Source organism: Sapajus apella, unplaced genomic scaffold (genome assembly GCF_009761245.1).
Source record: "Sapajus apella isolate SASKATOON/1434 unplaced genomic scaffold, GSC_monkey_1.0 scaffold122, whole genome shotgun sequence".
NCBI lineage: Eukaryota > Metazoa > Chordata > Mammalia > Primates > Cebidae > Sapajus > Sapajus apella.
Window position 1 is genome coordinate 5,773,379 of NW_022437062.1, and position 15,824 is coordinate 5,789,202.

Consider the following 15,824-nt stretch of genomic DNA (forward strand, 5'->3'; position numbering starts at 1 on the left):
GTAAAAGTGTTCTTATTTCTCCACATCCTCTCCAGCCTCTGTTTTCTCCAGATTTTTTTTTTTTTTGGGACTGAGTTTCGCTCTTGTTACCCAGGCTGGAGTGCAATGGCGCGATCTCGGCTCACCGCAACCTCCGCCTCCTGGGTTCAGGCAATTCTCCTGCCTCAGCCTCCTGAGTAGCTGGGATTATAGGCACGCGCCACCATGCCCAGCTAATTTTTTGTATTTTTAGTAGAGACGAGGTTTCACCGTGTTGACCAGGATGGTCTCGATCTCTTGACCTCGTGATCCACCCGCCTCGGCCTCCCAAAGTGCTGGGATTACAGGCTTGAGCCACCACGCCCGGCCTAATTTTAAAGATTTTTAAATACCATAAAACATTCCGCTTGTCCCTTTGAAAAGGCGTGAACCTCAAGCCCTTATCTTCGGTATTCTCATTTAAAGTTAAGGAAACAGAATTAATGAAATGGAAATGCTGCAGAAAGCACAGCTAGGATTAGGTGGATACAAATGGTTATAAGGAGAGAGAGAGTTGAGCTCATTGTAATACAGGATTTTAAAAAATGTAGATCTAAGATGTCACAGAGTAAAGTGGTTTGCTTTAGGGAGGAGCAGGAAGTCATTCCTCAGTAATGCCAAAAAGTAACTCCTATCTTGGTAGAGGATCAGTGACTTCTCGGGACTCCTTCTTTGGCTTTTAGACTTAGAAGTTTTTTTTTTTTGTTGTTGTTGTTGTTTTGAGATGGAGTTTCACTCTGTCACCCAGGCTGGAGGGCAGTGGCGTGGTCTTGGCTCACTGCAACCTCCCCATCCTGGGTTCGAGCGATTCTCCTGCCTCAGCCTCCCAAGTAGCTGGGATTACAGATGCCCGCCACTATGCCCAGCTAATTTTTGTATATTTAGTAGAGACAGGATTTCACCATGTTGACCCAGCTGGTCTTGAACTCCTGACCTCAGGTGATCCACCCACCTCAGCCTCCCAAAGTGCCGAGATTACAGGCGTGAGCCACCGTGGCTGGCCTAGACTTAGAAGTTTTAATGAGTTATGCAGATCAGACATCATGCAAGTAGTACAACTCAGATAGTAGAACGATTCCTGGTTCATTCTCATTACTTCTCTTGCTGCTTTGCATAGAATTTATTGGGAAATAATTAAGTCAGTATTATGAATAGAGTTATTATTTCTACCTTTACCCACACCCTAACCAGTCCCCCAATTAAAACAAACCAAAATATTTTCAGTACTATTAGCCATACACCCACATTGCTGATTTGATTTCGTTGTGTTTGTTGTTAATAAGATTATGAGCAAGCAGACTATTTACATTTACATTTATGTCATATAATGGCTAACAAAAACATCAGAAATGGAGTGAAGATTAAGTGGTGTAGCATTACATGTTGTATGGTCTAATTTTATAATCCTTGTCTTCCAGTTTCTCTACTTTTAATGGAGCTGGGAAGCCATTTGAGTCCATTATTGGGTCTAGCGGCTGAGAAGCTATGGACTTTGGCACAAGCCTCCTGTTTCTTGACATTCATTTATAAAAATTCCCTTAATGGATTTGTTTTCAGAAATTATTTGCCAACTGAAACTGTGTATATTCAACCAGCTTTCTCAAGATCATATCTGTAAACATACTTTTTTGCCCTGATGAATTATTCTAGAGTTGACCTGTTTTAGTGAAATACAATTAGGCTGTCTTTGGAAGAACACTGATAGAAAGTTTAAACTGATATTAAAAACCTGCTAAATATGATATAGATGGATTGTATGCCAACCGTATTTTTGGTTACTTATTAAGAATGTTAAAAATAAAAATGATGACGAGCATCCAATTTTGGAGCTGTAGCATGACTTTTCAGTAATGTATTCCTGGCATGAATGTTTCTAATTTTAATATAAAGAGGTTTTCATTTCAATTAATGCTATGAAATATTGAGTATTAAAGATTATAGAAAAGCCCATAGTTGTGTTACAGTGCAGTAATAATCACTGGTCACTTGTGATATCTCTCTACCAAAGATAAGTGGTAGAGAGACAAATTAGAATTTGCCTACAAAAGACTGAAAACAATGAAATTCTAATAAATGAAAATGTCTTCATATCTTACCAGGTCTTCGTAAGCATGATGTATGCTTTTTAATTACTGTACGTCCCACAAAACCTTATGGCACTAAGTTTGACCGAAGGAGACCTTTTATTGAGCAGGTTGGCCTGGTTTATGTCAGAGGCTGTGAAATTCAGGGCATGCTGGATGATAAAGGACGTGTCATTGAAGATGGTATGGTGACATATTTTTGAAAGAGTATATGTATTGAACGTCTTTGCCTATTTTGCTTCTTAAGTAATATTTTTTAGTTGTATTATCTACTAAATTGACACAAAGGGTTTGCTTTTGTTGTCCTGACTTCCTTTATAATACTTATTATTATTAAATTATAACTGCATACATGGCTAGTGCTTATTTTACAATTTGGTTGTTAAACTTCTTTTGAAACTTGAATCACTTTCTATCATCTGTGGTTTAGAGATTATATCATTGCTAAACTTCTGATGACTAGGTTTTCTGTCTCTAGAATAAAAGAAAATAGGAGAAAGGAATTGGAATATGGATAGAATAAGCATAAGGCCACATAATGGAACGAAAGTTGGAGGTCTAAGACCCCCTACCCCCCGCCAAAAGAGGAGATATGTCAGAGAGGAAAGAAAGGCTCTGGTCTTGCAACCATTAGTATCCCACATTTCTGTGTATGTGAAATTTCCTTTCATGCTGGTTATACTAGGTATGGAATGTGGAAGGATGTGAAAAGTGATGAACCTCTGTCAAATTAAGGAATAGAAAACTATGCCTTAAATTCTAAAATACATATATTTAATTAGAAAATATTTATTGAGTACTTACTATATGTAAGGCAGTAGTAGGAGCTAAGAGTGTCAAAAGTAAAGATACGTTGTTTGACATCCAAGTGCTCCTATTTTAGTTGAATGCGTGTACAAATTATTGCAAATCATGGTGTTGCATTGTAGACATTACATGTCTGCTCTGGAAGGAAATAGTAAGAATTTAGAGAAAGAAGAAAATACTTTCAGCTTCTTAGAATTTGAAATGGGTAAGTGGAGGGCATTCTAATTTGGGAAGAATGATTGGAGTTAAGCCAGAACCATTTACTCATCATTTCTAAACAAGAAATACTGTTAACTTACTTAGATATTTGAAAAATATATATTTTATTTAACAAACTTTTTCAAATTCCTCAGGACCTGAACCCAGACCCAATCTTAGAGGAGAGTCAAGGACATTTAGAGTGTTTTTGGATCCAAACCAGTATCAACAAGATATGACCAATACTATACAAAATGGAGCAGAGGATGTGTATGAAACTTTTAATATAATAATGAGAAGAAAACCAAAGGAAAATAACTTTAAGGTAATTTGGGTGCTATGTAACTAAAAGTACTATGTGATAATTTAAGTGACTTCTATGACATAAATACAAAGATATTTGGTTAGAGGAAGATTTGTTGAGAAAATAATTACTGCTTATATTTTTATTATAAGCAATCCTCTTAAACTTTTAACATTGATGAAATATAAAAATTTAAAGAAATTCATTCGTTAAATCTATTTTGTCTTTTGAGGAGTTAAAAACTTAAAATATAGATGAATCCAGGTGTTATTCTAAAGGTCCACCTCCTTTTTTGCTCTTTGTATGTTAAGTACTCAGTTAGTGTCCTATTATGAGGTGAAGAAAACTTGCTTACTTGTTTACTGGGGCTTCTTTTTTTAAATCAAAAGTAGATATACTTTCAAGTCACTTTAAAAATAAAGATATGGAACCTTAAGGCTCTGAAGTACTATATGATATATTTTTACTTTACTAATTAGTGGGAAAGAGAGGTTTGGTGGCTCAAAATTTTACTTTTAGAATAATTGTGGGGAGAAGAATTTTAGTAAAGGTCAGTTTTTTAAAACCATTATTTGAAACTGTATTGTAAAATTTAAACATTGAACAGTTCTAGCATTTGATAATATGTAGCTTTTGCAGAAAGAGTGCCTTTCTTTTCTCTTTATCCCAAAGTGCAGCACTTCTTAGACATTCCTATCATTTTATTACTTTTATGTAACCCTTTTGTTGTGATTGAAAAAAGAAGACATTTCAAACCGCAGAGCTTGTTCTTCATCTCCCCCGGTTGTTGTACACAAATGGAGATATCCCTGATTTCTTTTTGTCTCATACTCTTCCTCTAATCCATCAGTAAGTCTAATTAGCTCATCACCTTTATCTCTTATATTCCTGCCTCCTTTCTTGTCTGTTCCTCCCCTTACACATATCCACATAATGGCCAAATAATCCTTTTAAAATGTGAAGTTTACCTTGATACCCCCATTTAACATTCTTTAATGGCTTCCTATCACATTAGAAAGTTCTTACCATAATCCAAAAGGCCCTATCATTATCTGTCTTTTGGCTACCTCTCCAACATCATTTTCTAACACTTTTTCCCTATTCACTCCATGTCAGTCATACTGCCCTTTTTGCCGTTTTTTTTAAATAATCCAAGACTTTTCACATGGTGTTCCTTCTACCTAGACAATTATCTCCAGGTATTTACATGGTTCATTTCCTCACCTGACATGGGCAACTCTGTTTCAATGTCACCTCCTAAGAGAAGCCTTCCCTGGCAACCTTACCTAAAGTAGCATCTCATGATTCTCTACTGTATTCCCCTTATTTTTCCCCAGAGCTGTTATCATAACTGATGATTATACATTTGTTACATATCTGAATTCTTCATTAGAAAGCAATGAAGAAGCAAGTTTATGAGGACAGGATCTTTGTTTTGTTTGCCAGTGTATCCTTAGCACATAGAACTGTACCTGTTATATAGTATGTTCTTAATAAACATTTATTGAGGGAATGAAGGTTAGAGAAATTGAAGAATTTCCAAGCTTTCTATAACTGTCACAGTTGGTCAGTTTTCAGTAAATAAATCTCAGTTATTTTACTGAAAAGTGAAAAAATCCTTTCTTATATTTGTTTGACTATTTTATTTAGTACCTACTGTAAATCTGATACTGTGCTGAGATGAATCTTATGAAGATGAATCAGACACAGCTGATACCTTTAGAGAAGTTAGAAATATAGACAAATACCTACCATGACAGTTAGAAGGTGCCCAACGCCATAAAAAGGCTCTAGATAAAAGCGTCCTGAAAGTTCAAAGGAGGCATTTAGTTTCTGATCCAAGAAAGAAGGAGAATGATTAATTTGCCTATGTTTAGGAAAAAACTGCTCTTTATGTGTTTTTGGTGTTTCATTATGTGCCTGTGTAGCATCCCTTATTTATTGCCTTTTCTCTTTTCCAGTGTATACAAGCTGTCCTCATCTGGATACTTTATTTTTTGTCTAGACAGTTATAGAAGCCTCTTCTTTGTCTACCCTTGAGTCTCCTCATAGCCAGTCACCTGTTTTCCATGTTTCCTCCTACTGTGTGACACTGATCACTTTACTCTCCTTCTCAGAACATTTCTTTGACTTTCTATTCTTGGTGAAGTAAATCAAAGCTCCATCACAAATCTTTTACTTGAGTTCAATAAAAATGCCATTTTCCTTCGTGAAACCTTTCCTAATGTTAAGTGTCCCCTGCATCCATCTCTCTCATTCACTGTGAACTGTATTCCCATTGTATTTTGTAACATTCTTTACTATTTACCACATTTGCTGCTCTGTTACAGTTAGGACATATTTTATCTTGCTACTAAAACTGTAATTTCCTTAGAAGGCAGATCCCTGATCTTATTCATCACTGTTATGTGAATATACTCATTTGGGTATTCCTTCATTCACCCATTCCATATTTAAACTGTTCCTAGATCCCTACTTTTGTGGGAATTATATTGGTAGGATTTAAACAAATGGTATTAGGGATAGTAGGGATAAAACAAATAACCGAATACCTGAACAAGAGAATTTCAGGTAGTGACAAGTGTAAAAGCAAGGCAATGTGATTAAGGGTGTGATGAACATATACTATCTTATCATTTTCAAAAGTTGTATAGCACTTATGATTTAAAAATTGTCGGTTTGGTTATTTTATTCCTTGAAATTAATAGCCTACCCTCTAGATTTCTTTATGTGAGATAGATCACTTTGTTGAAATGATTTTTGGAAAGTCTAAGATTTGCTTTGGCTTTTTGTAATTACGTTTGACAGCATATATGCTGTCTACTTCAATGACCTTTTATTATAGTCCTGATTCTTTCCTTCTGAAATATAATTGATATTTTCTTTATTTTTATCATTTTGTTCACTTTTTTATTTCTTCTCACAGTGCTAATTTTAACATTTTTAAATTGTGACGTTACATCACAGTTGAAGCATACTTTTTTTTTTTTTTTTTTTTTTTTTTGAGGCGGAGTTTCGCTCTTGTTACCCAGGCTGGAGTGCAATGGCGCGATCTCAGCTCACCACAACCTCCGCCTCATGGGTTCAGGCAATTCCACCTCAGCCTCCTGAGTAGCTGGGATTACAGGCACGCGCCACCATGCCCAGCTAATTTCTTGTATTTTTAGTAGAGATGGAGTTTCACCATGTTGACCAGGATGGTCTCGATCTCTTGACCCTGTGATCCACCTGCCTCGGCCTCCCAAAATGCTGGGATTACAGGCATGAGCCACCGCGCTCGGCCCTGAAGCGTACATTCGTGTACTTCTGGTTGTGCGTGATTTTAGCATTAAAGAACTATGGAATATAAAGAGGAAAAAACTCCAGGAGTTTCTGAGAGGATGTATTTTCTTTAAAGCTTTGTTCTAGATTGTTTTCTTACTGTTGTGTTGACCTGAGTCTGGTTTTCATCCTACTCAATAGGAGTCAAATGGTAAATTAATTTATGTCATTCTGTCTAAGTGAACTCTTAACGGATAAAGTGTTCTTGCTAAGTTTGGTCTTTTGTTTAACCCAGTGTATGGTATCAGCTGAAAATATAGCTGTTGATTCAGTCTAGCCAAGCACCTGTCAGCCAGCGGAAAATAGCTTCTTGCTCAGAAACACTTGGGAATTCTGGATTAGTACAGTCGGCTTTGCATTCCAGTAAGTGCAAATGTTTGAGATGTCTTATTGACACCATCTTTTTCTGTCCTTTTACTGACAGGCTGTGCTGGAAACTATTCGGAACCTGATGAATACTGATTGTGTGGTACCTGACTGGCTGCATGATATCATTTTAGGTTATGGGGACCCAAGTAGCGCACATTACTCAAAAATGCCCAATCAGATTGCCACCCTTGATTTCAATGATACATTTCTCTCCATTGAGCATTTAAAAGCCAGCTTCCCTGGTCATAATGTTAAAGTAACTGTGGAAGACCCTGCTCTACAAATACCCCCTTTCAGGTAAAGTCAGAACTGGGTATGTTCCTTTCCAGCATTCTGTAGTCAGTGTGCGTTATGGCATCGGGATTGTTAGCTAAAGTGAGTTTTGAGTACTATATTTGGATTTTGTTTTTTTGTTTGTTTTTCTCCTTCAATGAACTTTCAAGTTGTACCATGGATTTTGTTTTAGCAATTCCTACCTTCACCAAATAATCGCAGGGATAACTTTATTATGCTTGAGTCTAAGTGCAGAAGCTGTTTTAAGACCACAGTAAAAGTAGCCTAATGCCTAATAAGGGATCAATAAATGCTTATTGTCTGAAGAGAAATGTATAAATATATTTATAGCATTTGACTAAATGTCATTGCATTTATGCATAGTCTACTATGTCTCCCAACTAATACAGCCATGTGATGTTGAATTTTGTTTTTAGGGAAAAAAAAATCTTTTTTTCTTTTAACTTTGCTTGCTTTCACAAATTTGGAATGTTCAAATTTGTGTATAGCTAGGCACAATGGCTCATGCATGTAATCCCAGTGACTCAGGAGGCTAAGGCAGGACTGCTTGAGGCCAGGAATTCGAAACCAGCCTGGGCATCATAGCAAGGTGCCATCTCTAAAAAAATTCAAAAAGTAGCTGGGCGTGATGCCACACACCTGTAATTTCAGCAACTTAGGAGGCTGAGGCAGGAGGATTGCTTGAATCCAGGAGTTTAAGGCTGCAGTAAGCTATGATTGTGCCACTGCACTCCAGCCTGGGTGACAGAGGAAGACCTCTTCTCTAAATAAATAAAATAAATACTTAGAATATAGTCATATTTAATGTTAAATTAGTTCCGGTCCTAAAAATTAAGTGAACATAAAACAAAGTACCTGAAATAATTGGTTATTATTCCCTGAATTCCTTCATATGGATTAGTGTTAAGGCACTGAGTATACCTATGGGTGGTAGCCTACAGATTACTTTCTTAGCTCGAAATTAGAAAACACATAGCTTTCAATTGATTGCTCTGTGTGTGTGTGTGTGTGTGTGTGTGTGTGTGTGTGTGTAATAATTCTAGGCCAGGTGTGGTGCCTTATGCTTGTAATCCCAATACTTTGGGAGGCAAAGTTGGGAGGATTGCTTTATGCCAGGAATTGTAGACCAGCCTGGGCAACTAAGACTTCATGTCTATTAAAAAAAAAATTAGCAAGATTTGGTGTGTGCCTACAGGCCCAGCTACTCAGGAAGCTGAGGTGGGAGGATCACTTGAGCTCAGGAGAGTGAGGCTGCAGTGAGCTATGATCACACCACTGCACTCTAGCCTGGGGGACAGTGAGACTCTATCTCAAAATAATAACTAATTCTACATGTTAAATAAACATATCCTTTATACACCCAAACCTAGTCTTCCTCCATACTTTCCTAATCCTATTTATGGCAAAGACATTTTTCTACTCCTCTGTCTTGAAATCTCAGCATTTTTTTTTTTTTTTTTTGAATCTTTTTACTCTCGTAAAACTCCTGCTATATCTCAGAGATTTTGCCTTGAGGATAGTTTTTTCATGTGCCACTTCCTTTTTAGACCTTCAGCAGTCTTTGTAGTAGCAAATTATTTCCTCCCTGTCTTTCCTCACTTGAATCCATAGCTATTCACTGCCTAGCTAAAAAGCTGATTGCTCCTATTTCTTACCAAAATAAGTGCTGACCTCTTGGCCTCTTTGGCTCTTAGTATTTTTTGGTGTTATCTATTTTTTTAGAATGTGAAAGAAGACTGGAAAAAGTACACATAGAAAATTAATTTTGTAGTTCAATCTTAGGGGGTTCATTGACTTCCCTGAGGTATCTGTGGGGAGTTACCTCCTAACTCCAGGTTATAACCCTCTGCCTTAAATGCTTCATGTTCTGGAAATGTCATAACAAGGCTCCTGTCATAACAAGGCTCCTGTGTCTTCAACCTATTTTTCTCTACCCTATTCTCAGGCAAAATAGGCTGCTTGTAGTTGGCCTCTGCTGTTGCCTCTTTCCAGGAATGTCTTTTCTTCCCATCTTTGAATGTCTAAATTCTTTGAGAGTCATCTTAGATACCACCTGTCCCATGAAATTGTTTCTGATTAAATGAAGGACAATGAATAAAACACTTTCCAGTGCACCTGACATAGTATTTAATGTTTCTTTAAATTCTCCCTTAATTCTCTGTTAACTGAGTGACTTTTTTAAATGTGAAAACTCTTAACACCCATGTTAGTGCTTGTAACTCCACGGTTTTCAGAGTTTACATAAAGATAGTGAGTTCCCTTAAGCCAGAAATGTTTCTTATTCCTCTGATTATCCTGCGTACACTGTCATGCACCAGATAGGCACTCAGTAAATCCTTGTTAATTGTGAAAATGAACAAAAGTTTTGGTATTGTAGGATAACTTTTCCAGTTAGAAGTGGAAAAGGGAAGAAAAGGAAAGATGCGGATGTGGAAGATGAAGACACTGAGGAGGCAAAAACCTTAATTGTTGAGCCCCATGTTATTCCTAATAGGGGTCCTTATCCTTACAATCAACCCAAACGGTAATTTTACTACCTATTCTAATTGTAATAATGAATAATAGTTTGCTATTTCAACTGAATTTGGAATGTTTTTAAATTTTCTATTTCTTTTAAAACTCTGTAAAACTTCTGTTTTGGAACCCTCTCTCTTTCTGTTCTGTCACTCAGCTCAATAACTGAATTTTAGGCCATCCTGTAGTCATAATATTTCAAAAAGAAACATTTTCAGGCACTATGAGAAGTAAGTTTTACGGGGCTACCTTAATTTGAGCAAAGCATTCTTACTTCTTGACTCTATGTTACATATAGCAGTAGTCCTAATGCATGTGTGCCATAACTAGTAAATTGGCATTATATTTAGTATTAGAATGGGAACTAGAACTTTGGCACTCCATGTGAGGTCTGGGATGGGTTAAATATTGAAAAATAACTATAATTCCATTTTAATTTTCTGTGTTGGGGGTAGAGGTGAAGGGAGTCATTCAGAAGAGATTGAAGAGAACTGTAGTAAATACAGAGCAGATATTTAGATCACTGGTAATTGTTGTCTAAATTTGTATTACACTATGTGTCATTTATCCATACCAACTTTTTATTTACTCTTTTTGCAGTAATACGATTCAGTTCACTCATACACAGATAGAAGCCATCCGTGCTGGAATGCAGCCTGGACTGACTATGGTAAGAGAATTGTTAAACCTGTTTTTTGTCCACCCACCCTACCCCTGACACAGTTTTGCTCTTGTTGCCCAGGCTGGAGTGTAGTGGTGTGATCTCAATTCACTGCAACCTCCACCTCCCAGGTTCAAGTGATTCTCTTGCCTCAACTTCCCGAGAAGCTGAGATCACAGGCCCCCACCCCTTGAGCCGGCTAATTTTTTGTATTTTTAGTAGAGACAGGGTTTCACAATGTTGTCCAGTCTGGTCTTGATCTCCTAGCCTGAGGTGATCCACCTGCCTCAGCCTCCCAAAGTGCTGGGATTACAGGTGTGAGCCACCACACCCAGCCACACCTGTTTTTGACATAGATTTAGAAGTAACAGAATTTAGAATGTGTTCTATTTGAAGGACAGCAACCCAGCTGAATTTAAGTATTTATAAGTAAGTGTAGGTTCTTACGTATTTAGAGATCTTGCTGCTCATTTCAGTGTTATATTATAAAGTTTTATTAGAATATGACTGTGCCCATTTTTTCTTTTTTTATTAAAAAAAGTTTTATTTATTTTTTTTTTATTTTATTTGAGATGGAGTTTCGCTCTTGTTGCCCAGGCTGGAGTGCAATGGCGCAATCTCGGCTCACTGCAGCCTCTGCCTTCTGGGTTTGAGTGATTCTCCTGCCTCAGCCTCCCAAATAGCTGGGATTACAGGCATGTGCCACCATGCCCAGCTAATTTCGTGTTTTTAGTAGAGATGGGATTTCTCCTTGTTTGTCAGGTTGCTCTCGAATGCCTGACCTCAGTTGATCTGCCCACCTCAGCCTCCCAAAGTACTGGGATTACAGGTGTGAGCCACCGTGCCTGGCTTAAAGTTTTGTTTCATTTTTAATTGACATGATTGTACATATTTATGGAGTATGATGTGATGTTTTGATGACTGTATACATTGTGTAATGATCAAATCAGTGTAATTAGCACATCTATCATCCACTTGTTTCTGTATTGCCTATGGCCACTTTTGTGCTACAATAGCAGAGGTAATTACTTGCAACAGGGATTTCTTAGCCTGCAAAGCCGAAAATGCTTCCTCTTTGGCTCTTTACAGAAAATGTCTGCTGACAACTGATTTAGAAGTGTGTTTAATTTCTAAATATTTGGAGTTTTCCTTGTTATCTTCCAATTATTGATTTCTGGTCAAAGTCCATTATGGTCAGAGAACATATTGTATGATTTTAATTTTTTGGTTTTTGCTTTTTAAATTTCTTAAAATTTGTTTTATGGCCCAGCATATACTATTCTGTTGTTTTATGGCCCAGCGTGTAGTATTCTGTTGTTTGGGAATGGACTGTCCTATAAATGTCAATTCGATTTATTTCATTGATGTTATTTAATTTTTCTCTATTATTGCTGATTTTCTGTCTGTTTTGTTGATTACTGAAAGCAGACTGTTGAAGTCTCCCATTATAATTATGAATTCTTCTGTTTCTCCTTTAGTTCTGTCAGTTTTTGCTTAATGTATTTTGAAGCTTCATGGATGAGTGCTTTATACCCTTAGGGTTGTTATGTTGTCTTGGTAAATTGGCCCCATTTAGTATTATATAATGTCTGTCCTCATTGCTGGAAGTTTTTTTTGCTCTGAAGTTACTTTATCCATTCTGAGAGTCTCTGTCTTTCAGCTTGTGTGTTTAGACTATTCACATTTAATGCAAATTAATTGACATGTTTGGATTTAGTCCTATCAATTTTTATTGACTTTCTATTTGTTCCCTTTATTTTGTATTCTTCCATTTCCCCTTTGCTGGCTTCTGTTGTGTTATTTGAATAGCTTTTATGTTTTTATTTATTCTATTTTTTTTTTTTTTTTTGAGACAGTCTCACTTCTCAGGCTGAGGTGTAGTGGTGTCATCTTAGCTCACTGCAACCTCTGCTTTCCCAGGTTCAAGTGATTCTTGTGCCTCAGCCACCCAAGTAGTCGGGATTACAGGTGTGCTGATTTTTTTGTATTTTGAGTAGAGAATGGTGTTTCACCATATTGGCCAGGCTGGTCTTGAACTCCTGGTCTCAAGTGATTTGCTGCCTTAGCCTCCTAAAGTGCTGAGAATACAGGTATGAGCCAATGTGCCTGGCCTATCATACTTTTATTATATTTTATTATATTCTGGGTGTAGTGTTTTCTTAGTGGCTATTCTAGGGATTTGCAATATACTTTTCGTAGCCTACTTAACAATCAGTATTTTGTCACCTCAGGTTTAATGACAAATAGTTACTCCCATACAGATTCCTTTGCCTTCCTTCCTCTTTTATATTGTAGTTGCTTTACGTGTTACATCTAAATACATTAAGATACTATCAGGTAGTATTAGAATTTTTGCTTTCTATTGTATATTTATTTTAAAGAACTCTAGAGGAAAAAATAGCCTTTTATTGCATTTGCCATTTATTCCTTATTCTAAATATTCGAAGTGTCTTCTGGTGGCATTTTCTTTCTGTCTGAAGAACTTTTTTTTTTTTAAAACCATTTTTTTATAACATGTCTACTAGATATAAGTTAGTTTTATTTTTCTTCATGGAAGAATGCCTCTGATACATCTTCTCAAAAGATACTTTACCTGGACATAGAATTGTGGGTTGCTAGTTCTTCCTTTTAGCACTTAAAATGTTGCCACACTTCCTTCTGACTTCCATGTTTTCTGATAACAAATCCAAAGTCATTATAAACATTTTTTTGTTATATGTAGTATATCATTTTTCTCTGGTTGCTATGAGGATTTTTTTCTTTGCTTTTTGTTTTTAACCATTCAGTTGTGGTGTATCTGGGCTTGGATTTCTTTAGGGTTATTTTCTTGGGGTTCACTGAGCTGCTTGAATCTGTAGATTTATATATTTTGCCATATTTAGGAAATTTTCAGCCATAATTTTTCGAAAATTTTTTCTATGCCATACTCTTTTTCCCCTTCTTCTTAGAATTTATTGACGTGAGTGTTAAATGTTTTAATGCTGTTCTGTAGATTCACGAGTCTCTAATTTTTTTTCAGTCTTTTTCTGTTATTCAGGTTGTGTAGCTTACTGATCTATCTCCAAGTTCACCAACTCTTGCTCTGTCCTGTTCATTCTGTTATTGGGCCCCTCTATGGAAGTTGTTAATTTTATCTTTCAGTTCTGTACTTCACAGTTTCTAACAGTATGTGATAATTCAGTAGTTTGCTATGTATTCATTTTCTTTTTAGGTTGTGGGCCCACCTGGTACAGGAAAAACAGATGTGGCCGTTCAGATCATATCCAACATCTACCACAATTTCCCAGAACAGAGGACTCTAATTGTTACTCATTCCAATCAGGTAAATGACTCTGCGTGTGTGTGTGTGTGTGTGTGTGTGTGTGTGTGTGTGTGCGCGCGCATGCCTGTGTGTATGTGCACATGTGCAGTTGTGTAGCTTAGGGGTTGAGGGGGAGGTAAAGAAGGAGCAGGGGATTAATGAAATGAATGTATTGATAGATGATTTCTCCTTGTATTGAAGTCTGATCATAGGTACCACAGAATACCAGGAAAGGCTAATTGATACAGATGGTCCCTGACTTTCGATTTGACTTATTCTCACCTATAATGTTTGACTTTATGATGTGTGAAAGCAATATGAATTCAGCAGAAATTGTACTTCAAGTACCCATACAGCTATTCTGTTTTTCACTCTTATTTTGGTATTCAATACAAAACATTTCACTATAAAACAGGCATATTGTGTTAGATGATTTTGCCCAGGTATAGGCTAATATATGTGTTCTGATCATGTTTTACGTAGGCTAGGTTAAGCTGTGGTGTTCAGTAGGTTAGGTGTGTTAAATGTATTTTCAACTTAGGATATTTTCAATTTATGATAGGTTTATTGGAATGTAACCCCGTTGTAAGTTGAGGAGTATCTCAATAGTATTTGCTGTTGAGCTATCTTGGATTATCACTGCTTATAATGAGACTACATTGAGGGATACATAAAACCAATCTTTTATTTCTACTGGAGAGGTTAATAATGTGAAAAAGCTAAGCATATTTGAAAGTATTGTCAGATATTTGATTAAATTAAATCGCCATTTTTTTTTCCCCCCCTTCTATTCTAAACTAGAACTTTTACTTTGAGATTATAAGCATTAACCCTTACTAGGAGCATTTTTCTTCATTTAATAGAATGTATATTACTAAAAGACTGAGGTCTAAAGTGTGCTGATACTGGATTAAATTTCAAATCCATGTGAAATGTATACCTAATATTACATGAGCGGACTGTATGCTATGTTAGTCATTCTGAAGCTGTAAGAAATGAGGGAAGAACAAGTAACATTTATTAGATCTGGTATAAGATGAGACAGGCAACTCTGAGAACACCCTGAAGCACATTATGAAATTCGCGTGGTAGTCGAAACCTCTAAAAGTTTTTTCTCAGAGTGGTGACTTCAGTTGACCAGTCTTAAAAAGAGTTGGTATACAAAGAAGCATTGGGTTTTTGGAAGCTCAAATATCAGTTATTCGAGTGATCATTAACTTTTAATTTGTAAGGTTTTAAAAATAATACTTTTTAGTTCATTTGCCTGTCATATTTTTATATATTTTGAAGTTTATAAGTAATAAACTTATCCAGTTTACTGGATTTATGTAATATGTATAATTATATAATAATATATTGTATGTGATATATCCAATATACTGAATTTGTGGGAGTTGAAAGGGGATCAATTTAGACTTCGTCTTGATAAAAGAAACAAATTATGAAAAGAATTTTTTCTTTTTTTTTTTTTAACTTTTTTTTTTTTTTTTTTTTCTTTTGTTTGCTACCTGGGAGAAAACTCTTTTTTTTTTTTTGAGATGGAGTTTCGCTCTTGTTACCCGGGCTGGAGTGCAATGGCGCGATCTCGGCTCACCGCAACCTCCGCCTCCTGGGTTCAGGCAATTCTCCTGCCTCAGCCTTCTGAGTAGCTGGGATTACAGGCACGCGCCACCATGCCCAGCTGATTTTTTGTATTTTTAGTAGAGACGGGGTTTCACCATGTTGACCAGCATGGTCTCGATCTCTTGACCTCGTGATCCACCCGCCTCGGCCTCCCACAGTGCTGGGATTACAGGCGTGAGCCACCGCGCCCGGCCAGAATTTTTTCTTTTATTTAGTAAAATTTATTCTGTACTATGTCTATTGTAAATTCTTAGAATGAACAGAATAATTCATGTATTATTTTAACATATTTTTACTATTTTGTCATACCTTGATATGACTTTCTACAGT

The 15,824-nt window shown here is 36.5% G+C and overlaps 1 protein-coding gene across 2 annotated transcripts in view; it reads left to right on the forward strand.

The window, feature by feature from the left end:
- AQR (aquarius intron-binding spliceosomal factor) overlaps window positions 1–15,824 on the forward strand; it is a 112,575-nt gene that overhangs the window by 59,003 nt on the left and 37,748 nt on the right. For both annotated transcript variants that reach the window (XM_032261234.1, XM_032261235.1), the window contains 6 exons: window positions 2,118–2,285; window positions 3,263–3,432; window positions 7,157–7,398; window positions 9,773–9,919; window positions 10,510–10,579; window positions 13,782–13,892. In XM_032261234.1, the coding sequence (XP_032117125.1) occupies window positions 2,118–2,285; window positions 3,263–3,432; window positions 7,157–7,398; window positions 9,773–9,919; window positions 10,510–10,579; window positions 13,782–13,892 (908 nt within the window). The remainder of the gene's footprint in view (window positions 1–2,117; window positions 2,286–3,262; window positions 3,433–7,156; window positions 7,399–9,772; window positions 9,920–10,509; window positions 10,580–13,781; window positions 13,893–15,824) is intronic.